The sequence below is a fragment of the Ictalurus punctatus genome, chromosome 2, assembly GCF_001660625.3.
Source record: "Ictalurus punctatus breed USDA103 chromosome 2, Coco_2.0, whole genome shotgun sequence".
Taxonomy (NCBI): Eukaryota; Metazoa; Chordata; class Actinopteri; order Siluriformes; family Ictaluridae; genus Ictalurus; species Ictalurus punctatus.
The window spans coordinates 11,521,622-11,545,063 of record NC_030417.2 but is presented as its reverse complement, the minus strand read 5'-3'; the positions used below and the strand labels follow the sequence as shown (position 1 = coordinate 11,545,063).

At 39.3% G+C, this 23,442-nt stretch overlaps 1 protein-coding gene across 1 annotated transcript in view; it reads right to left on the bottom strand.

The window, feature by feature from the left end:
• coq8aa (coenzyme Q8A, genome duplicate a) overlaps positions 1–23,442 on the bottom strand; it is a 32,243-nt gene that overhangs the window by 7,982 nt on the left and 819 nt on the right. The window contains exons 2-9 of the mRNA XM_017450167.3: positions 16,453–16,640; positions 15,544–15,876; positions 13,878–13,944; positions 9,667–9,741; positions 8,576–8,701; positions 4,290–4,375; positions 3,196–3,336; positions 536–617 (exon numbers count right to left, since the gene is read on the bottom strand). Of these exons, the coding sequence (XP_017305656.1) occupies positions 536–617; positions 3,196–3,336; positions 4,290–4,375; positions 8,576–8,701; positions 9,667–9,741; positions 13,878–13,944; positions 15,544–15,876; positions 16,453–16,611 (1,069 nt within the window). The 5' untranslated portion in view covers positions 16,612–16,640. The remainder of the gene's footprint in view (positions 1–535; positions 618–3,195; positions 3,337–4,289; positions 4,376–8,575; positions 8,702–9,666; positions 9,742–13,877; positions 13,945–15,543; positions 15,877–16,452; positions 16,641–23,442) is intronic.

Genomic DNA, 23,442 nt, shown 5'->3' with positions numbered 1-23,442 from the left:
AACACAAGCAGCAACAGAAAAAGAGATACGTCAGTAAACAAAGGCACAAGGAACTTTTAAACCAACTATGAACTACATTTAAAAATACATTTAAGTGCCTTCTAAAATTCTGAGAAGGCCAGGACGAGTTAACTAAATCATATTGGAACTATTCAGTAATAATAATGATGAACTTTTTTCCATGATGTGAATATTTGGATCTATATCCAAATAAAGGGCATCAGTCTTCTCTGTTAGTTTCTCAGTTAAACTTGTCATGCTCTTCAGGGCTATTACCAACACATTTGAACTTTTAGAGAATGCAAACTAAAAATAGGACCGTGTGTCTCCTCAGTTAGAAAGTCTACAAAACTTCACAGCTATCCATGTGAATAATGAGCCACCTATGTGCCATTGAAGGAAACATTATCGTCAGCCTCACTTCACTAAACAGGAATAATTATAGGGTTATAATTAATGACGGTACACTTTAAACACAGATCTGGTCCTGACCATTAAACCACTGGATTAATGTAAAATGGACAATAACAATCACCTTCAGGCAGGGCGTTGCTCATGCTAAGGACAGTCATCAGGTTGTTCACGTCACTGTTGATGCTCTGTGCGACTCCGGGGTACTGAAAACATACACACACACACACACACACACACACACACACACACACACACTACTGATTATGGTATGTGTGTACGTATGTACAAAAAAACACCGTCAGCATTTAATGGATTCCTCTATAAAAACCTTAATTCAGTTTTATTTCGTCACACTTTCAAGGTTTTCAGTTGTTTTAGTTTCAGTGTACCATCCTTTTTTATAATTAAAACACAGGGTTACCACAGCTCAGACCTCAAGCGCATGTGGAGTAGCATCTGTTCAATAACAGACAGCAGAGGGAGGAAAAACAGTTACCTCACTAGCAGATGAGAACAATACCCAACTATATGTAGGTGGACTACAACAGCAGTACACTAGTTCTGTCTGTGCCTGACGTGATTAAATCCTTCAAGGTGATGAACCCATACAAAGCCCCATGTTTCCTTGTTTTGTCATGTGCTGTCCAGTTAACGGGAGATCCTCACTGACATTTTTAATCTTTCCCCAAATCTGCAAACCATCCCCATCAGCATCATTTCCCAAGAAAGCTTTTGGGTAAATGACTACCACCCTATCGCACCGATCTTCTTGAGCAGTTAGTTAAAATCCATATTAAACACTCTCTAGTCCATATACACTAGAATTTTGCCACCAAGTCCCCATACATATTCACGGCACATTTGTCCTTTTGCACTTTAACTGTCACAGTAACTGTGATGATATTTAGTGCTGTTAATTAGTCCTGTTCTTGTAACTAGGATATTTACCATAAATAGTCATGCTTTACTTGTTACTCCACACCTCCGACCTTCATGTGCTCATTTATTTTGTATTCTGTATATTTTATATTGTACCTTATATGTTATAATGTACTTTATTATATTTTATACATTTGTGTATACAGTGGATATAAAAAGTCTACACACCCCTTTTAAAATGGCAGGGAATGTGGCAGTGTTCAGAATCAACCAATTACATTCAAACTCATGTTAAATACTAATTAGTATACATCTGCCATCAATTAAACTCACTAATTAACCCCAAGTAAAGTACAGCTGTTCCTATAGGATTTTCCTGACGTCTTCTTGGTAACATCCAACTGGAAAAGCCATGGGCCACATAGAGATGAGATCTCATTGTTGAAAATATCAATCAGAAGAGGGTTACAAAAATTTTTTCCAAGGTATTGGATATACCATGGAACTCTGTAAAGACAATAATCAACAAGTGGAGAAAATATGGCACGACAGTGACACTACTAAGAACAGGACATCCCTCTAAAAATGATGAAAAGATCAGAAGAGAACTGGTCAGGGAGGCTGCCAAGAGGCCTACAGCAACATTAAAAGAAATTGCAGCAATTTCTGGGAAGTACTGGTTGCTCCCTACATGTGACAACAATCTCACGAATTCTTCATATGTCTGGGCTATGGGTAGGGTGGCAACACGTTAGCCTTCTTAACAAAAAACAAAACAAAACAAAACAAAACATTAAAAAAAAACAAACAAACACCATCCCGATGGGGAAGCATGGTGGTGGCCGCATCATACTTTTCTTCAGCTGGAACTGGGGCTTTAATCAGGGAGGAGGCAATAATGAATAGCTCCAAATACCAGTCAATTTTGGCATAAAATCTTAAGGCTTCTGCTAAAACACTTAAGATGAAGAGGATTTTCACCTTTCAGCATGACAATGACCCAAAGCAACCTGCAGACCAACAAAGGAATGCCTTCATCAAAACAAGTTTAAGGTTTCGGAATGGCCCAGCTAGAGTCCAGATGTAAATCCAATCAATAATCTGTGTGGTGATCTGAAAAGGACTGTGCACAGGAGATGCCCAGCCAATCTGACAGAGTTAGAATGCTTTTGCAAGGAAGAATGGAAAAATATTGCTAAGCCAAGATGTGCCAAACTGACTGACTTTTACCTAAAAAGATTGAATGCTGTGATAAAATTTAAATCTGCTTTGACTAAGTGTTAGTTTAGGGGTGTGCAAACTTATGCAACAGGCTACTGTACTTTTTTATTTTTCATTTTTCCCCCTAAAATGATTCTTATTGGTTTTCACTTTAATTATTAGGTTAAAATTTCACAATAAAGGTAGAAAAGGTTCTTACATGATTTACCTTGGTTTATTTATTTTTTTTACATCACAAAAACCTGCCTTTTTAACAGGGGTGTGTAGACCTTTTAGCTCCACGAGATCATCTAATACCCTCTGCTGTTGCGCTTGTGTTTTGCATATTTGTGCTTTATCATGTTACTGTACAGTCAGCAATTTATCTGGGCTTTGTCACAATGTTTCCATGTACACATGTTAAATAAAAGACTGACTTATTTTTGGATTTTAATTTTCTACCAGCGCATGTTTTAACTTCATAACAGATTTTCAACAACTTTTTCCACATCACTAGACAAAGCATTATAACAAAACCTAACAAATACATAAGCTTTCATTCACTTTCAGTAAGTACTTGTTTCATTGAGAAGATGTTAACTGAACCCCTACTTTCCTTATTTACTTACTTGCACTTTTAAGTAGCCTTTTACAACCTAACTTTGTCAGTTTGCTATTAACCCTTAAATGCTTGCCCCTCACCTGGATCTTCATAGCTACTTCTCGGCCATCCTTCATTCTGGCCAGATGCACTTGCCCGATGGAGGCAGCGGCGAAGGGTCTCTCCTCGAACATCTCCAGTTTGTCCCTCCAGTTTGGGCCCAGGTCATTATTCAAAGCTTTCTATACACAGATTATTGCATACACAATCCCCTGTAGGTTTTTATATGACTGAAATACTTTATCTAATGTAAAACATTCTGGAAATATTCAGCACCAGTGTTTCCCACATGTAGGTGATAACTTGTGGCCAGGAATATTAAGAAGTATCCAAGTACATTTTGTCCAATGCTGGTATTCTCTTTTCCTATTAATGCTTGGAAAGATTTTTTTTTTTTAAATCGTCTGGGAGTTTGGTTGCTAGCAAATAACTATGTTGACGTGCACGATACAGGGATAGTCCATCAGTGGAGTTCCTAATATTTGTGTACTTACCGCACACGTTGAGGGTATAGCAAAGCATATGACCATTACTAAAGGTCACCAACAATCCCATAAATGATAATGATAATGAGTCTTTATAGATCACATATACATTACAGCACAGTAAATTCTTTTTTCTTCGCATACCCCAGCATGTCAGGAAGTTCGGGTCAGAGCACATGGTCAGCCATGATACAGCACCCCGGGAGCAGAGAGGGTTAAGGGCCTTGTTCAAGGGCCAACAGTGGCAGCTTGGCAGTGCTGGGTCTTGAACCCCTGACCTTCCGATCAGTAACCCAGAGCCTTAACTGTCAAGCCACCACTGCCCCACATTAATATTGCTTCTACAACAGTAATATAAAAATGATAACACGGTCACTGGAAATTGGCAGCTCTTTTGCCAATGAATGACTGCTGTCCATTTTGTCATGTCACATTGCATCAGATTTTTTTTTTTCTTCAGATCATCAGATCACCTGAAAACTGCCAATAAATAAAACTCTCTGTTATTTCTAATATCTATGGGTGGTGGAACTCTGAGATCGGATACATGTATCTGATCTGTGGGAAACACTGACGGACATGCTCTAAAAGTACGTATGCTTCAATGTGTAATGTAACTGAAGTGATTGTTGTGCTCAGACAGTGTGTACCATCATCTGCTTGATGGGCATGAAGTCTGCACTCTGACGGACCCGCTCAAAGATCTTCGATAGGTGAGGATTGATGAAAGCATCGTCTAGGGGGAAAGAGAAACATAAATGACAAAAATATTCATGTTTTGTTTGTAACACCTGCTCATACTACACATTTTATAGCATATATAGTAAATGTGCATATCCAAATTTGAATCAGAATCCAGGGAGTAACTGCAGTGCCTTTCAGTAATAAAGGGAAAGGTAGTAAAAGTGATTGTACAGCTGATAAAGGACCTTTGTCCCAACCTCATGTTTCTCTGTTGTGTATTATGCTCAGTAGTTACGACCTCTACATAGATAAGTAACTGAATATGGACAGGATGTTTGTGACAAAATCCTTCATCTGCTGGGCAAGCAAAGGACTTCCATAGACAGACAATCCACTGGTTTCACCACTGGCTACGTTTAATTACCTCTATTTACTACTTACATATTCCTCATACATTCCTCACATTCATTCATTCGAATTTCTCCATGTGCATCACAATGTTTTCCTTCTCACTGTCACCATTTAGGGTTTAAATGTTACACACAATGCTATGAAAAGCAAATTAAAGTGACAGCGCATCAGACACCCGTATATCTACATGTGCACGCACTAGAATGTAAAAGCTGAAGCAAAAACTGTTGAGCATTTCTTTTAAATGAAAGCCTTGATTTTGTTAAGCCATTAATCTGACAAAAGTGTTTGAATATGAATGTCGTATATGTTAGAGTATAGATACATTAAATTCAATCCCTTTTTTCTGTGAAGTATTTAATAAACGCAAATCTTTGGTCATGTTTATTTCTTTGGTTTGAACCTGCTAGCGAGACGATTACCCTTTAAGCCATATACAATAATGAGAAATAATAGGTTACAGTTTTCAGAACTCTAAATTATAATCTCAAAAATTCAAATATGAAAAGTAAAGATGTTCTGTAAGTTAGGCCACAGGTGTCACATTCAGGATTCCCGGGGAAAAGTAGACACTTTCACAGTGCTTGAACTCTCAATCACAGCATCACGCTGTGAAAAAGTGAAGAGAACAAACAGAGTTAAATGGAGTTAAAATGGAAGATTTGAGCAGTAATGAGGTCACTGCAGCTAAAGTTTTTATTCCTATTAAACAGTTAGCTTTTACCAGCAAGCTAACATTAATGTAGTTTAATTACCTAAAACCTTCCCTAAATATTTTATACATGCATTTGATATTCAGTGAATTCAAAGTGTTCACACGCCTTTTCATGTTACACACTTAATTGTGTTTCGATTGGATATAATTGCCATTTTTACCCATCAATCTACACTTAATCCCCCATCATGATGAAGTGAAAACATGTTTTAAAAATTATTTTTGATTTTTAATTCATTTTTAAATGAATTAAAAATCAAAAAATGAAATACACACACATACATACATTAATATAGGACCAAGTTTAAAATTGTAGGACTTAATCCACTGCTCTACTAAAACAGGTGAAAGAAATGGGCAAAAGTTAAATGTGTTTATTAATTTATTACTTAAATATCTCACTCCAGAGATGATATTATTTAATCAATTAATCATACAATTTATGCATCATACTTTCTTTCAAGAAGAACTGCAGGGACAACAAGTACAGCCAAAGGTTATTATTTTGTTTGTTTTTTTTTTGTTTTTTTTACAAGATCAACACAAATTAAAAAATTAATTATCTAGAATACAAATCAACTGATAAACTGAAGCGGTAAGTACGATACTGCCGGAATCTGTTCACTGTTAACCATGAAATTAGGATTAGATTGACAAACATGCCCTGAGGAATATTTTGGTAAAATAATGTAAATAACCGTAAATTAAACACTGAGTGAGACAAAAATGTACATTTACTAAATACACCACAGGAAAAAAAAAATTTAATTACTTTTTTTTATTATTTAAATGTGTCTATAATTTAAATATACAAAATTCAGATGCAGGCATTTTTGTCAGCTTCCAAGCTCTATAAGAGTTGGCATTGCTTGAGCATGTCAGGCATAAACAAGGCTCTATGGGTGTAATATCATGTGACCATGCGCATCATGGAAATGTGCAATTCTATTAATTATGCAATGCAGTTGCAATCTTTGAACACCAGAGGTCCCAATCTGCACATCCCATACAGTTAAAATATAGAAAGAGCACACTGGACACATGATCATGTTCTTTCATGGAGAGCCTAAAGATCATATGCACTTGTGAAGTCTGATAGCTCCAGATTTCAATGACCAACAAACTTTATACATTATACGGTTACAGGACCACGTTATAACGGTTAAAAAGAGCTCGTCAGTATGTTTCAAACTAGAGCTGCAACTAACGATTATTTTCATAATCGATTAGTTGGTCCTTTTTTCCCCTTTGATTAATCGGATTGGGGGGGGGGGGGGGGGGGGGGCAAACTTTCAGTACCATTTGTTCGTTTATTTAAAATAAAATCCACAAACTGAGTGTTACAAATATAAACTTCAGACTAACTTTACACAACTGTTTGTCCAATTATATAAGACTGAAAAGAACCTAATACATGCAGACACACACCAGTTAATTTGCTTTTTGTGCAGCCATAAAAAAAATAATGCATAAATACTTATATATAATATAAACCAAGTATATAAGTAAGTATATAAACAGTAAACTGAAGAAAGTCATTGTTGTTGACTCTGGGTATCTGCTAAAGCTAGCGGCATCGCATTACGTGCATTTGACATTATGCGCCGTCGACTAAGAAGCAGCTTATACTTCCGGTTAGTAAAAAAAAAAAACGCTTGTGTTCCATTTGAGGCGATATTACCTTTCTAAACGTCATACATATGCATTGTCTAAGTGTATAGTACGTCATTTGGGACACAACTTTAGTATTTACTCTCCGAAGCGTGTTTTCGGAACAAAAGTAACGTAGTGAGTAAATGTACCCCGTGCCGCACGCAGACCGACTAATCGATAATGAGATCCTTTGACAACGATTTTCATAATCGATTATTATCGACTAGTATTGATCAGCTCTATTTTGAACAACACCAAAGTCAGCAGAAATCAGCCATTTTAGGCGACTTTGGAGCTCTAGTTCTGCTACGGGGCTATTTCTGCTAGGGAGAATTTATAAGTTGATTTATTTATTTTTAAAATAAGGTGAACCTGTAGTACATTTACCTCTGTTCAGAGCAATTTTTAATTATTTTGTTTTATACAGACAAAAACTGACATTGTTTTGCATCGTTTATGATTTGGAACTAAATAAGGAGTCTTTTCAGTCATAATTTTTCTTCATTCAAATTTTTTCAAAATATTCAGAGAATCAAATCAAAACCATGAAAGCCAGTATTCTGAATTGAAAAAATTTGTGACCGCAGTGCATCCTTATACCCCTACAAGGCTGTATATCCATATTTATGCTTCTTTATGTTGACACTTTTGCTTTAATCATCCAAGATGACCTTTGTGGTTGAGAGGGAGAGAACGAGAGAGAGAGAAACTTAAAACAGTTTATGTGAACATCTCTCAGCTATTTGTTTATTACAAGTCATCTGTGCTTATTGTGAGCAACTGACAATCCTCACAGCACTTCAGAGTGAAAGGTGAAGCTTCTCTGCATGGCTGCTCGCTTATTTTTAGCTTAAGTTTGTTCTGCAAGTTTAACTGACAACTGTTCAAAGATAATGCCAGCCATGTGCAATTTACCATTTACTACTGCCATGTCTCTTTAAGTTGTCCCTTAATTTAGTTCCAGAAACAGTGGCCATCAATCAGAAGCTACAATGTGTCAGCAGACTGCGAGACTTCTTGTGCCAGACGTCAAGACGGGTGGTGATGAGAGACAGCAAAGCTCTCGGTTTCCCACACACATACAAACTAAGACACTGTAGGTGCCTAAGGAAATAACTGACATTTATATCACATTTGGATCTTACCAAAAACACTAAAACAAAACCAGACTTTTAACTTGTATGAGACACTTATTTTAACCCATGAAGTAACCAACAGTAATGCTGACCTTCTATTCCAAGTGTGAATACCAATAATAATGCTCTCGCCAGCCAGTGATGTAAGCAGCTAGAAGCAGAGTTTAGTGTGTCACCTTAATGTTAAGGATGAACATGACTCATGACTGCCAAGACAGTGAAAATGAGCAGGGGTCATAAAGTGTAACATCCAGTAATCTTGAGTGTGGTTAAGACTATGATGTGGTGAGGTCTTCCTAACACATAAAAGTATTACACATAAAAGATATTCACTCACCCTGAATGCTAAGCATCTGTCCCAGTTTGAGTGCCGCTCCGCGCACTTTACACAGTGTCCTGACAATACGCTCTGCATTGGCCTCAGACAGGAATGGGCTGGAGTCTAAAACAGCCTTTTTGTCTCCTGGGAGGAGAGATTATACAAATGAATACTCAACAATACGTTTTTAAAATATAACTTAACAGAATTGTTAGAGTCTGGGCAACACCACAAGAACTGCAAAAGAAACCAATGCCCAAATAACAAGGAACTTTATAGCACACAGTTATATGTACGATACATATACGAGTCATTGATGTGTAAGGAGGGAATGTGTAATTCTGCAAATTCTACACTGAGGGGGTGAATACTTAATTGAGTGGGTTTTTAAAAAAAAATTTAATAATTCTGAGACATTTAAATAGTTTATTTATTAAAATAGTATTTAAATGTATTTCTGTAGAGTCACTTCAAAAGAAGCAGAAAAAAATCCCATACTAATATACTTAAATCTGATGTTGCAAAAGAGCCAACAAAGATTTAATCAATGGGAGTGAAAACCTTTCATCAGTAAACTAACTATAACACCAGTTCAACACTTTATCACGGACTCTCATTAACAGTCAGATGTGGTATCTGACTTCAGCTGCTGGTCATTTGGAGGTGGAGTATGAGAAAGTATACTACTACTTAATACTAATACTACTACTACTACTACTACTAATCCTTTGTAGTCTTTCTAAATTCTCTTAAGAATCTTTCCCTCTACTGAAAACTGAACCAACTTTTTCAGAACCAACATAGTACTTTTGTACTACGGCAATAGGTTGCTATTTACTATAAAGCTGTAAATCATTGAACCTGATTGCATAAGAAGCAGGTTCGCTTGCAAGGCTTTCAGTATGGTTTAGGAAATCTCTTCCTATACTTTGTGAAATGTTTAGCTATAGTAGTTCTCTTGTAAATAAATAAATAAATAAATAGATAGATAAATAATCCCTCATATTTAATACCATGTCCTGTAATTGAAAATCAACGAGTTAATCAGTGATGTCCAGAAAAGGAAAAGAAAAAAAAAATCTCTCTATACCACATTAACCTGTCCTTACCATTCTTTTCTTCTGGACGCAGGCTTTTCTTGGCCACCTCAGCCAATGCTCCAATGCCAAGACCCACTGCAAGACCTGTTACACACACAAGGAGGAGAAGCTTTACACAAGTCCTGCATATATTAAACAGGATAACACTGAACTGTCAAATCCATATGATGAATTTTATCCTTAAATGACAACAATTTAGGGAAAGTGTGATATATCAAGGAGGTAACTCTGGACTTAATTTCCCAGCAGCCACTGCACCATACTACATCAGTGTCACATGACCACCTGCACCTGTATCACGTTTCTGTTTAACAAGCACTCCTATATATAGCCACTGTTTGTGCTGCTTTCTGGTCTTATGTATTGTCTATTTTGACCTTTGTCCCTGTACCATGTTTTGTTTCAGAGTTTATGTTTAGCCTTAGCCACTGTATTTTGCCTAGTTGTCTTAGTGTCTTTGTTTGGTTGTTTATTAAACTGTTTTGAAGATCTGCGCTTGCTTCCGAATTCAACTTTGTAACGTGACAGAATGTAAGACCTACACGGAAGCAGAGGATCATTATGAAATACCTGGCCTTCACTCTGCCACCTATGTTCGTAGAGAACTACGCCACGCCAACAGGAGGAGGAGTACCAAGCTGTGCTACGTAAGCAGCAGGAGGACATGGAGGAGTCCGGGTACACGTGGGAGCCTGTTAACTGGGCTAATACCATCTCCCACCCTCCCTCCACTATTATGGTTCTGGTCCAGCAAACGGAGTCAGCTGAGAACTGCTCGTTCAGAAGTCAGCCTACCTGCTCGTCTGAGGACGCCCCTCAGCCTTTCGGATCAGCTGAGGACGTCGCTCAGTCGCCCAGGTTGGCTGAAGACGTTGCTCCATCTCCCGACATACCCAAGTGCTCCCCTCTGTTCGCCAACCCTGCGCACAACGCCGCTGTGCTTGCCTGCTCTGATGAGGAACTCGCCCTGCTTTTCTGCACCGCTGAGGGCATCGCTGAGGCTTTCCTGCTCTGCTGAGGACGTCGCGCCGCCTTCCTGCCCGGCTGGGGACGTCGCGCCGCCTTCCTGCCCGGCTGGGGACGTCGCGCCGCCTTCCTGCCCGGCTGGGGACGTCGCGCCGCCTTCCTGCCCGGCTGGGGACGTCGCGCCGCCTTCCTGCCCGGCTGGGGACGTCGCGCCGCCTTCCTGCCCGGCTGGGGACGTCGCGCCGCCTTCCTGCCCGGCTGGGGACGTCGCGCCGCCTTCCTGCCCGGCTGGGGACGTCGCGCCGCCTTCCTGCCCGGCTGGGGACGTCGCGCCGCCTTCCTGCCCGGCTGGGGACGTCGCGCCGCCTTCCTGCCCGGCTGGGGACGTCGCGCCGCCTTCCTGCCCGGCTGGGGACGTCGCGCCGCCTTCCTGCCCGGCTGGGGACGTCGCGCCGCCTTCCTGCCCGGCTGGGGACGTCGCGCCGCCTTCCTTCCCGGCTGGGGACGTCGCGCCGCCTTCCTTCCCGGCTGGGGACGTCGCGCCGCCTTCCTTCCCGGCTGGGGACGTCGCGCCGCCTTCCTTCCCGGCTGGGGACGTCGCGCCGCCTTCCTTCCCGGCTGGGGACGTCGCGCCGCCTTCCTGCCCAACTGGGGACGTCGCGCCGCCTTCCTGCCCGGCTGAGGTCGTCGCGCCGCCTTCCTGCCCGGCTGAGGTCGTCGCGCCGCCTTCCTGCCCGGCTGAGGTCGTCGCTCCGCCTTCCTGCCCGGCTGAGGTCGTCGCTCCGCCATCCTGCCCGGCTGAGGTCGTCGCTCCGCCATCCTGCCCGGCTGAGGTCGTCGCTCCGCCATCCTGCCCGGCTGAGGTCGTCGCTCCGCCATCCTGCCCGGCTGAGGTCGTCGCTCCGCCTCCATGTTCTGCTTAAGACGTCGTTCCTCTTCTTTGCTGTGTGCTGTATGTCACTCCCCCTTTCCTGCTCCTGGGAGGGCATCGTTTCCCCCTCGTGCTCCGCAGAGAACCTCTCTGGCCTCACGGAGAACCTCGCTCCCCTCTATGGCCTCGCGAAAATCTTGGAGCTTCCCTCGGGCCTTGCGGAGAACATCGCTCCCCTCTCCTGTCCTGCTGAGGCAGTTGTCCCGCTGTCCTGTCCCGCAGAGGATGTCGCTCTGAGCTCCAGCCTCGCTGAGGATGTCGCTCTGCTTACCTGTTCTGCTGAGGACATTGCTCTGCTTACCTGTTCCACTAAGGATGTTGCGTTGCTTTCTCGCTCCGCTGAGGATGCTGCCCAGTCTCCTGGTTCAGCTAGGGACATTTTGCCCAGGGGGCCAGGACCACCAGAGGGAGGGAGTGCATTTTGGGCACTCTGGGGAAAAGTGCCCTTGCGGGGGGGGTTCTGCCATATATCAAGGAGGTAACACTGGACTTCACTTCCCAGTAGCCACTGCACCATACTACATCACTGTCACATGACCACCTGTATCACGTTTCTGTTTAAGGAGTACTCCTATATATAGCCACTGTTTGTACTGCTTCCTGGTCTTAAGTATTGTCTATCTTGACCTTTGTCCCTGTACCATGTTCTGTTTCATAGTTTATGTTTAGCCTTAGCCACAATATTTTGCCTAGTTGTCTTTTCGTCTTTGTTTGGTTGTTTATTAAACTGTTTTGAAGATCTGCACTTGATTCCGAATTCAACTTTTGACAAAGGATTGACTATAAAAAAATAAATAAAAAAAATAAAAAACAGCTTACATTTTCCATTTAATCCCATTTTACTTGAATCCGACTGCAAATATTGAAATGTGGGTCACCATAAAAAAGTATTTAAAAAAAAACAGGCATTCAAACAAATCAGCATTTCTGTTGCTCTACAGTTTCCACATTCATCCTCAGTAAGGGCTTTATTCTGAATCCAGAGAATATCATGGGAACACTGAGGGCAAGGCAGACGAATTCACTCCAGATGTAACGATGGAACACTTCAGAGGACAACTGAAGTGTGGGACAAAGAGCATGACTTAAGCTCTACATCCATCTTAGACAATGTCCTATGTGGCTTAAGCAACCAATAACTTTACTCCATTAAAAAAAAAATGTTACTTCCAAAAACAAACAAAACACACCTTTCACAACTTTTTGCGCATTTGCCAAGTCCGAAACGCACAGATTACACCATACCTGAGTAAAAGTAAGGGGAATTACTCAAGAAATAGTAAGTATTAGATATAGGATATTTTAAGTGTATGTAGAAATGTTCCGAAAACAAGAACAATGTTTTCTACTTCATTGCTGCACACTTGTATGCTGATAAAATAAATAACATGTAAAAAAAAAAAAAAAGTTAAGTTTATAACAGCATTATCATAGAACGGGGCTGTAAAATTCCTATCAGATGTCCTGCATAAACCAAAACAGGAATCGTACGTACTTGAAAAAGAAAATGTTAAACAAATTTGATAAATTCTCTCAACTGTGGCATGTAGTGTAATCATAAGGCCTGCGCGCTTGTAATCCGGGCAGAACGTGGTTTAGCGTTGTCCTGCTCTGGATGGCAGAATATGTTGCTTCAAAATGTGTACATATCTTCCTGCATTAACCGTGCCCTCACAGATGTGCAAGTTACACATGCCATAAGCACCGACAAACCCCCATACCATGACAGTCGCTGGCTTATGGACTTGACGCTGATAACAGCTTGGAAAGTCCTTTTCTTCTCTGGCCTGAAGAACACGATGGCTATTAGTCAACTGACCCTATTCCAACTTTTTTGGAACATGTTTCATGTATCAATTTTAAAATAAACGTTATAAATAAATAAATCTTCAAAAAAAAAAAAAAAAAAAAAAAAAAAAAAAAAAAAAAAAAGCAGTTGATTATGTAAAACATCAAATACCTTGTCTTTATACATTTTTTGTTTAAATACAAGTCAAAGTACATTTACAAACCACTTCTCTTTGTTTTTTTTAGCATTTTCCATACTCTCCCAACTTTTTCGGAATTGGGGTTGTACTCTGCAAACACCTCATCTTCAGCTTTTCAAACACCAAGCAATAAAATGCCTAGCATTCAGGTATTACACTCAAACAGAAATACACAAGATACACACAAACATATACTTGTAGCTCAGCTGAGGTTGCGGCACAGTAGTGAACTTTCCCAGAAGTGGTTTACCTTCCAAAATTCCTCAAGGAACACAGCAACTACTCATCCAGAAAGTCACAAAAGAGCCTCTCTTGCATCAATAAAATTCACTTACCTCCAAAATTTGCCAATCTTCCCAGCCGTGTCACAGGAACCTTTTGCTCCCTTGCTCTCTCGCTCAGCTAAGAGCAGAACAGAGCATTCGTTAATGTCTAGCAAGGGACAGAACTGCATTTTTACAACACCTTATCAAAAAAAATACAGCACTTGAATGTTGTTAAGCTCTAAAGTTGAAAATGCAACTTATTTTTCCTCAACAATGGGCCTCATTTATCAATCTTTCAGTAAAGAAGTGTGTAAAAGTTTGTGTAAACCAAACTGAACTAAAAATGTCTGCAGGATTTACAAAAGTTACGAAAATGCTGATTTTCTACCAGGAACATGCATGGCACAGTTGATTTGCCTTTGGTGATGGCCACAAAATGGCAAAAATAATAATAATCCACCAAAAGTCAAAAGTTGAAATAATGAGCAAAAGGCAAAAAATAGACTCTCAAAGGTAGAAGTAAAAGTTATTTTCATTCACATCCATGCTAATAAATAATATAATATTTAACAGTGCACCTGAAACCAAATTACGGAAAAGATGAATTCGATTTAAACAGAAAGTGTTTGACATGGAAATGGAAGGGGGGAAAAAAACGCAAAAATCTACACTGTACCCAGGTAATCGTGGACAGCAAGCACAACACACAGAGAAACTGCTATGTTTCTAAAGCCAAGTGTCTCGGGTTCTCTCCGTCAGAAGTCCTAGTCACCCTTCCTGATGTCGTGTTAGAAAAGCATAATAAGTATGCAAATGGTCCGCAGCACACTAGGTACACTAGTTATACATCACATTGCAGCTTGAGACATACCAGATCGGTCACTTATCAATCCCTGATGGTTCGGATAAAGTGTTGCACAGCATTAAAAGAATATGACATGGCAAACGCAACCGACTTGCACACCACCTGAGCACTTCCTCCTTTTATACAGTTGCATTCACAATTTAATGACAAGTCTTATTTTTATTAATTGATGGTTTTGGTTTGACTGCTTTCTTTAATTTGATTTTTAATTTAACATTACTTTAGCTAATGCCACTAATATGAAACAACTGGGTTTCACAAAAGTTTCATTCAATTTGTGTGTGTGTAAAGAAAATACACAAGATATTTAAACGTGACAGTGTGATCCATATATATAAGTGCAGTATAAGGCTGGGCGATATGACAGAAATATCATATCAGAATACTTGAGGACATTTCTATCATTTCTCACGATATCGATATATATCACCCAGCCCTAGTGCAGTAATATGTCTCTATTTACATGATTTGAAGCCAAGGTTGACATTGTAAACTTGCACACACTCAGGAGCACGAAAAGGGAATGAACATTTTTCAGAAATTGCAGGATTTTCACAAATAACAAATGAAGGATTACTATGAATGATTTACAAATAAATCACCTTGTACCGAGATTGATAAACGAGGCCCATTCAACATTAAGAAAGTAAACAAAATAACAGTGTTGATGGTTTGAGGAAAACAAGTTATACATAAGACTCAAACAAAGGTACAAAGTAATGAGCTTTCCATTTTGTTTTGCCACAACAACTAAACTAAATCTTCAGGCACAAACTAAATCCACTTTCCAAGTAAAATTGCAACATTGCACTGTTTAAACACAGCCTGGTTACTCAACTGACACCGGGCTACAAGATCAGCATTGTTTACCATTTGTTTATGGGGTTTGCTGATGCTCTGCTTGGCCTTCCTGGCTTTGTTGATGTCTTTGGCCGTGAGCCCACCTACAGACGAGTGATCCTGGTGATACGAGCGAGTCCCTGTGAACTGCTTCGTAGGATCCTTAAAGTGTTCAAAAACATTTGATTTCCCTACTGAGTGGTAGGATGTTCTAGCACTATCCACACTGCCATCCGTGAATGTGTTATCAGATTGCTCCATCTGCGTCACGCCCTCACTGTAGCCCTCCTCACTGGAAAAAGCATACTTATCATCCATGCCTGTGCTGAAGTCAGTCACACTTTGCTGCTGGCCGGTGAATTCCTGCATCCATCACAGATCAGAAGGAGCAAAAGGTCATTTTAAAAGAACATCACAACTTCAATGAAAGCAAATGCAACGGAAGAGCTCTTGTGTGCGACATTGTCTCAGCATTTATACAGAGACTTTCATAAACTTTAATAATACTGACAGTACAGCAGTTGTGATCATTTCAAAAGATCTTATTATCTCCTGATAGCTACATAACATAAAAACAAGTCACCAACCCTATCTTTATGTGCTACTGTAAACTAATTAAAGCTTTTATGTGCATCCCAGATTTGTAGAAATATATGAATGGAATTGGGAGAAATCCGACACTAGAGCATCTTCAAAGCTTAAGACAAAATAGATGAGCTGGTGATGATTGTGTAGACCTCTAGTTTACCGTAAAAAAGCAGTACTTTTATTTGAAACTACAGCTCAGTGGTTGTACCCGCTTTATGAGATCCCATAACCCACATGGTGGAAGAACAGATTATTATTTGTTATTTACTGTTTTTAGTCACTCAAAGGCAATGAAGAACCTGCTTAAAATTACCTCATTAATTCAGGTGGACTACGTGGAGCAGAACCTACCTGTATTTTATGCATGGCCACACTCATGGCTTGCTCTGCTGTCATTTTCATACTTTGTGTCACGGCTCCTCCACTCTTCAAGGCACTCGCCTGGGTCTCGAGCACTGCCTGGCTCAGCTTGGCCAGACCCTTCATTATCAGGACTATGTCGCTCGCCATGGCACTGTCTCACTCCTAGGAGAGTCAATCTGTAATAATTAACAAATGTAGTGTCACTTGTATCAGAAAGCGATATTCAGCTACAGCTAGGCAAGTGTTGTATTTTTTCATTAATGGGGGGGGGGGGGGGGGGTTCAAAACCACTGGGTGCAAAAGATATTAAACTTAAGCCAAAAAAATGTCAGCCAACATAAAAAGTATGGAGAGTTGATTAGCTACTTGAGCGTACAAATAAAGACCCAGGTGTGTGCTGCTGTTAGAATGATTGTTTAAACAGTTGCAATCAAACAGTTGCAATAAAAATTATTCAACCCCCATTGCAAATCAGGTTTATTGTCTGCAGCGTGTGTAAGGCAAGATGGATTCATTGAAGTATGAGGAAATCCTACTAGAAAACCTCATTCTGTCTGTGAGGAAGCTGAAGCTTGGGCGTAATTGAACCTTCCAACAGGACAATGATCGGAGAGCATACCTCAAATTCCACCAAGGCTTCGTTGCAAAAGAAGTCCTGGAAGGCCCATCACAGTCACCTGACTTCAACCCCATAGAAAATCTCTGGTGGGATTTGAAGAAGGCGGTTGCAGCACACAAACCCAAGAATATTACTGAACTGGAGGCCATTGTTCATGAGGAATGGGCTAAGATTCCTCAGGAACGCTGCCAGAAGCTATGCATCTCGTTTGCAGCAAGTCAGAACAGCAAAAGGGCGCTCTACTAAGTACTAAAGATGCATACCATGAAGGGGCTGAATAATTTTCAATCTGGAGAAATCATTACAAATTGCATTTTTAGTTGAATTTGGGGAAACCACTTGAAGCATTTGTTCACTGCAAAAGATTACCTTTTTGAAAGTTACCCATAACCTAGCATTGCAGCTGTTCACCACGATGTAATACAGAGAGTGAGTTAATGTTACTTACATGTAGCAAGTGTTTTGGACAAGGCATGCTGTAGTAATTCACATTAGGAGGATGAGTTACGGCAATGTTTATTCATGTATTCGGCGATTGTTAGTGCTGGTTAACTGGTACAGACAGTCAGTGGCTAACGGAACTTAGCTATCTCAGTAATGTCGAGGCCAAAAGTTATTCACAAGGTTAATGTGACATAAAGAGAGGTTTGGGGTTACAGTAGGTTGTACTGCTTCCCACTATCTCTGTAATGCTGACTGACTTAATTACGTTATGTGCAAAATTGGCGGTGAGGTGCTAAATTTGGGGAAATAAATATTCGCAAATTAGCTACATTTTCCTGGTGAGTCTACAGCTAGCTCCTATTTGATCATTAGCAGAGTGAAGGTCACATTTCCAAAATTACACAAGTTGGGATTCTGTGACACAATTTCTCAGTTAAAGCCCAAAGACATTTGTCCATATTTTGTAGTTAACAAAATTGTAAGCTTTTCAAATGGAAGGCACTGGGACTCTTGTCTTCCCAGATGGCAGGGAGATTTGTAAGATTTTAACGTCAAGGTTTTAAATAAATGTCACCTGAATTTCATGCAATTGTTTGTTTATTTTGTGAGCATTTTAGTAGCATTTTACCATACAAACAAATTGCATTTTAGGATAACTGTAGGGGAAAAAAAGTATACAGCTGTGTTATTTTTTTAACACATCTTTGTGTGGAAATGTACTAACGCACAGCATGTGTTAAATGTGATTGTCTTGAAAGCAACACAAAATGTGTTGTCCTTAACTATACACGCAGGTGTGTTAAAAATTAACACAACTGTTTTAAGAGTGCATTTGTACACCAACCTTGAACATTTTTTGACGTGTCTGGGATTTGGGCATGAATTTGCGTTCTGCTACAGGAATCATTTCTTCAGCCAAGTGGCATGACTGAACACGTACTATACACATTCAGAGCGTCTTACGACGCAGAGATTAGGCAAATCATGCAGACACCACGGTAGTTTAGTTAAACCGGAAAACCACAGAATAGTAATAGCCAATCAAAACACCAGCAAGGGAAAACGCCTCTCTTCCTCCTATTCTCATAGCACAGGATTATGGTATTTGCAGAGCCAACTAACAGACAGGGTTGTATCAAGTCACTATCAATAATGATAACCATGCACTTACAAGAAGAAAGAAATTCTTAACAGTCCTTATTGACATTGCCATATTAATCAAGCTGTTTGGATTTGCCATATAATTCAATCACAATCTCACTTGAACAGCACATACCTGCACAAAAGCTAAAGCCAAAAGCCAGGAATTAAGCACACCTAAGCTCCTCACCTAACAGACATTGGCAAAAAATATGTAAACAAAGCAGATAGGCAACATTTTGTTAGGCCTAGATATGTACATGTACAATACAGCTGTGATGTAATGGTGGCACAAATCAAGACCTTATTACTGCTCGGATCTACAGAGTTGTCTGTGTATTAGATGGCAAATTTTTAACCAGTGCTCAAGGTTTACAAAAAAAACCCAACAAAAAACAACTGAAAACAGATCACAAGTTAACATGTACTGCTGAGTCCATAATTTGAAATGTTTGCAAGTGCCATAAATTTCCACTTTAGCTGCCATTTTAAAGATAGCCATGCACAACCTTCTGTAATCTTGCAAATCATTTCTAGCAGTAGTCTGACCCTGTTTTCACACCAGTGAGCAACAAGTCATTCGTGTCGCTTGTAGTTTTTTTTCTTGTGGGTGTGGAGCGAGCACTACTGTTATCTCTTGTGGGTATGTAGCTTCTGTCCAGCGTTTTTAGTTCAGATGAGTAAAAGTAATGGCCAATATGTAGCCTACAGCACACAATTCGCTACAGTATACAATTTATTTTTCTTCAAAATGAATTGTAATATTTTAATAATGTGAAGTAATTGGCCAGGCTTCGTATTAGCTATTAGCAGTGGTAAAAACTTAATAGCTAAAAACACTGTCCAGAGACACCAACAAACAAGCTCCAATCTTCTGAGAAGATTTTGGGGATGTGTGTTGATTCAGCTACAAGAGAATTACTGAGATCAGACACTGATGTTGGGTGACTTAAAAAAAAAAGTGATTAAAATATATATTATATATATTATATATATTTATATTTATATTAGTTGTTATGCGTCATTCTACACTACACAAAAGCACTAGGTAGGGTGTTTAGCTGCGTTATAGAGCTGTAACAAGTAATCGATTATGAAAATTGTTGTCAACGAATCTCATTATCGATTATTTGGTCTGCGCATGGCATGGGGCTTGTTTACTCACTGAGTTACTTCTGTTCCAAAAACACCCATTGGAGAGTACAGACCAAAATTGTGTCAAAACAACCTAATATACACTTACACTATACGCACTAGTGTATGAATTTTACAAGGGTAGTATTATCTCAAATGGAACACTAGCGTTTTTTTAAGTAAGAAGTTTCCCAGACGATGGGACATAATGCCGCTAGCTTTAGCAGAATACCCAGAGTCAGTAAACATACAAAGCGATTGTTACATTATTCAGTATACACACAGTATAAATGGAATTATTTTTATAGTATTCACTGGAAGAAAGAATGGTTACTCCCTGAAAATTTTTGCATGTCTAATAAAATAGGAGAGGTTCTACAAAATGTCTATCCAACCAACTCCCAAATTGCTTCTTTTGTTAAGCTCTCTAACTTATGTGTATTTTGCAAAGTTGAGGAAGAAACTTTGCTTCATTTATTCTACTATTGCAATCAGGCTAAATCTCTTTTTGGAGGACTTAAGTTGTTATTCATCTTCTTTTATAAATTATGATTTAAAATTCTCATTGAAAGATATATTTCTTTATTTTTCTGCGAGTGTCCATGTTATTGATCTCGTTGTTAATTTCTTTGTGTTGCATTGTAAATTTTTTTTCTCACAAAACCAAATTTCTCAAGATTTTGACTAGATTTGATGTCTTTCTTGCTGAGATTTCTCTTATTATAAAATCTCTTAAACTCTTTGATAACAATAAGTTTCTGAAGAATTATGATCATATTTTTTCTTACTGATTGAGGTGCTGTTGGGGTTTTTTTTCTATGTTATTGTATTTCAATGAAGTGCTGTTTTCTTTTATTGCAATAAAAACAAACAAATAAATAAATAAAGAATACCCAGAGTCAACATTACCTTTTGTGCCCATCACATGGAAAGCCAATTGGGTCATTATTCACATGCATCATTACACCATTTTAAGCATAAAAAGCGCTGTTTTCTAATCACTGCCAGGCATTAAGACAGCGCCGCTAGGTGTTAAATAAACACCAAGTGGCGCCAGGCATTAAGTTAGCATCACACATCAACCGGCATCAAGTTAACGCCACATATCGCTTAATAGACACATTGATTTGCGCATTACAAAGCAAAGAGAAGGAACTTTGTTTTACAACTTAGTTTTACCTCGCCATCGTTGGAGTTTTGCCGATTGTATGAATGAATCTATGGCAAGTCAGATCATTCAATCAGCAAAACACTAATGATGGCGAGATGAGGATTAAACAGGTAAGGATTTTGTCTCTGCTGTCCATAAATATTATTCATTATTTAATAATGAGTGAAGGACATCAGATTATCAGACAACAGAAGTCAGGTGCGGTCATTTATTGTCTGCTTGCATTGTAAAACAAAGTTCTTCTCACCATTGTTGGTGTTTTGCCGATTGAATGATGTGACTTGCCATATGTTCCTCAAACACAGAAGCGGGGGAGCTTGTAATGAGCATATTGATGTGCCTATTAAGCAATGTGTGGCATTGACTTAAAGCCGGTCGGTGTGTGACGCGTTTATTTAACACCCAGTGGTGCTTAGAAAACTGCATTTTTAAACTTAAAACAGCATAACATTGCACACAAATAATGACCCATTTGACTTTCCATAATAACATAACCCCAGTCACCAACAGACGGTGGCGTAATCGTCACGTGACAGCAGGAAAAAAGTGTGCCAGGGCATTTTATATTAAATGTAATGTAGAAGACTGTAACCTGCAAACTTTACAAAGCAGATCTTGTGTAGCTCGGAAACATGACAGTCATGCATGAGCATAAACTTATGTTTATATTCAAAATGTTCTGCTGTTTGTAAAAACTGGTGCGAGTTGCTTACGAGGTTCAGTTTAAATCAAGTTTATTGTCATTATATGCTGTATTTGCGCGCTTGCAATGTAAAGTCTGTTGTTTATTATAATGGGAGCGATCTGTAAGTGATCTATTAGTAACGAGGCCCTGTTGCTCCTCACTCGCAGTGTAGATATGGTGATAAACAGTGCAGTGCGAGTAAGATCTGTTAAGTCTAATTAAAACTCTGCGATCAAAGTAAACACAATAAACACAATATGTCTAAAGGCAGTGAGTAACAGAAACCATAAGGTGCACTGAAAGGGAGATTTTATTATTAATTTAAGACTGTAGTTTAATTATCAGTGTTTTTTGTACATCCATAAAAAAAATAATGCATAAATACTATTATAGAATATAAACTTATATATATGAACTAAAGAGGAGAGTCCTCCAGTGTGGACCTTGAAATGTGTAGGATCTGGAGAGATTCTGTATGGGGGAATAGTCTCAGATCCCTTGCCATGTATTCTCCAACCTCATTAGGCATTATAGGAGAAGACTAAGAGCTGTTATCATGGCAAAGGGAGGTAGTATAAAGTATTGACTAAAAGGGTGCCAATAATTGTTGCACACCTATATTTAACAAAAGATTTTTTTTATATATAAACCTGTGTTGTGTTTGCGATTATTTGTAAATTTTTTAAAGAAAAGATTCAACAATAAAAAAAATTTCACAGCCTTCTTTGCTCGTATTTACCAAGGGTGTCAATATTAATGGAGGCCACTGTACATAGCATGCAAACAGTGAATAGAAAGACACTTCTGTTTTGTCCTTACTACAAGATGGTGGATTTTACTTGGGTTAGAATGAAGAAATGTAAGATCAATATAAATAGTGGTAGGGGAACACTAAATAAGCATAAATAAATAAAAATCACCTGGAAACTTTAAACTGCTGTTTAAAATTGTGACGTTGTCTCCTAAATACAAGGGGTAAAAAACAGAATAAAAAACAACCTGAAGAGTTTTGTGCTGGTACAGAGGTGACCTAAGCCAGATATATTAATCAGGACATTTGTGCAACTGTTTGAACGGGACACGGTCAGTACTATTTTTAACTCCACTCCACTATTTCAAGGCTCTGGCTTGCATGGTTCCTGGGCAAGGACCCAAATTCAGCTCAGCTCAGCAGTGAAAACAGCAACAATGTGGAGGATCATGGATACGGATCACCTGTCAGTTCGACTCCTGCAACCCGACAATACAAAATTTTTGTTTATAACAATATTTCACCACCCTCTGGCGGAAGCAAAAAGAGCACACCCCCTCCTTGTTCATTTTGTCACCTTGCAAAGCAGAGATTGCCAAACATCAGTGCTTGATCCACAATGACTAAAAAAGGAAGTTGTTTCAAAAAACATTTCAGTATTAGTAGACTCGTCAGTGTTCTTGCTGCATGTTTTCCTGCCAAACACAGAATTTTAACGCATGAGCTCACAAACCAAGCATAATATTGTGCAGGTAAAATTCAAAATATACACACATTACAAAATAAAACTGCTAATAAGAGACTAGCACATAAGGTTTAACGCTCTCCACAGAGGACAGAAAGCTCCTAGCACGTGGCTCCTAATCACTGGAACAGAGGTTGGTTATAACCGGTCTGAGGTGACGGGAAAAAGCTCTCTCTCTGTGTTGCCACAGATCACTGCCAACAAGAAACTGATCTCTGTTTAACTGAGGTGTATATACAGGTCACATTTTGCTGCTTTCAAATCTGATTACATTAGAGTGTGCACCTGT